Source organism: Ursus americanus, chromosome 2, assembly GCF_024610735.1.
Source record: "Ursus americanus isolate L20-20 chromosome 2, mUrsAme1.1.p, whole genome shotgun sequence".
NCBI lineage: Eukaryota > Metazoa > Chordata > Mammalia > Carnivora > Ursidae > Ursus > Ursus americanus.
This window is the reverse complement of record NC_142128.1, coordinates 43,575,210-43,576,795: the sequence shown is the minus strand read 5'-3', so window position 1 is coordinate 43,576,795 and position 1,586 is coordinate 43,575,210. Positions and strand designations below refer to the sequence as shown.

At 49.5% G+C, this 1,586-nt stretch overlaps 1 protein-coding gene across 1 annotated transcript; it reads left to right on the top strand.

The window, feature by feature from the left end:
* The first annotated feature begins 239 nt into the window (after positions 1–239).
* SMIM42 (small integral membrane protein 42) lies at positions 240–452 on the top strand. The gene has a single exon (XM_087866267.1). It carries the CDS (start codon positions 240–242, stop codon positions 450–452), a length of 213 nt encoding a protein of 70 aa, XP_087722393.1.
* Positions 453–1,586: the final 1,134 nt, after the last annotated feature.

Here is a 1,586-nt window from a genome sequence, read left to right as displayed (position 1 = left end):
TCGTCTGAGGACTGGGTTTGTCCTGGAAACAGTTGTTCAACCTCGCTGAGCAAGCTTCTCTGCCCGCTCGGTTAACATCCAAGGAAAATGGCACCACGTGAGCAACAGGGCTGATAGATGTGTGACTGGAGCTCCACACCTGGTTTGAGGCCATAACGAAGAGCAGCCCGGTTCTCTGGGTGTGTAGCCATTGGGGCGGTCTGCATCGACCACATAGCTCAGCGGTCTCTGAGAAACCTATGTCTTCCTCACAACTCCCAGCCTTCCTGTGGGACAAGGGCACACTCACCACCGCCATATCTGATCCTGCCTACCTAGTAAAGGTTCTCTTCTTCTTCGCACTCCTGATGACGCTAGTCACTCTGCTCCTCCTGGTCTGGAAAGTAACCAAAGACAAAGGCCACAAGAACAGAGGGCCAGACCCAAGAAAGGAGGAGACTCTGCTGGCATGAAGATGGGCCGTCCCTACTGAGGACTCCATTGAGGGGAAGACCTGGAGGCTCATGAGGCAGGGCCGTCTGTCCGGGAGCCTTCTCAGAGCCAGAGCCTGAGGACGAAGAGCTGCTCTGGCCCCCCAGGTGCCCCAGGGCCGGAGTGCCCCCCCTCTCCCGCCTCCTGCCCTCCTCCACCACCACTTCCACTGTCGTTCCCGCTCATCCTGCTGTTCTCTAGCTGGTCCAGGTGGCCGGGTCTGAATGTCTTCTCTCTGCGGATCTTCTCCACTGAAATTATAAATGGCTCTTGATTTCTGCATTAACAGAGGAAAGAAGCAAACACACGGAGGATTAAAAATTGATGACAAAGCCCAAATTTTGCTTTCTAAATTGGGTATGTGTTGACTCTGGGATATTAAAATTATTGGGAGCTCACAGCATCTCCGGTATATAATGACGCTATACCATGAAGCTCAGTTCCAGAAGGTCCTTGACATAGAACAGCTCGCCTACCCCAGAATTCTAGGGAAAATGCTCTCTCCTCTTCACCTAATTCTGCGAATAAAAAACTATGGCCTCTCAAAAAATGATTTGAAGCACCAAATACTTTTCTCTCTTCTCTCTCATCCTCCAACTTTGTGGGTTGGCAAACTTTAAAAATATCATATTCTAAAATAACAAATTCATTTTAAAAAATCCTTTCTGAGTTTGGAATGAATTAACTCCCTTTTCAAGTGAAATCCAAATTAAAGAGGCAGTGTTTTGAAAGTCCATAGTCTCACTCAGGCTTGGGTTACCCCAAGGAGCCTTTGAGCATTTGCCTGGATGGAATTAGTAATTTTTTGGAGAAACACCTATGTCCAACCCCGCTATTAATCCTTCCTCCTAGACACATCCCATCATGTGTTCCCTTGTCTCCCCTTCACGGGCACCCAACCTTGGAGTCATAAGCCAAGAGCCCCTTCCTCAAAAGCCTTTCCCATTGTTTAGAATCATGGGACTGTGTTCAGTCATCTCTGATGGTTTGGTCCCCCCGCCCCGGGAATCTGGGCTGCGTATCTGCATCTCAACCATGGGCACCCATATACTTCCGCTTTAGCCTGTAGAGATGAAGGAGCTCGGTCACCTGGTGCTGAAGAGAGGCCAGTATTG

Bases quoted from the DNA above. Each gene is read 5' to 3' on its own strand.
- SMIM42 (XM_087866267.1), top strand. From the start codon at position 240: ATGTCTTCCTCACAACTCCCAGCCTTCCTGTGGGACAAGGGCACACTC.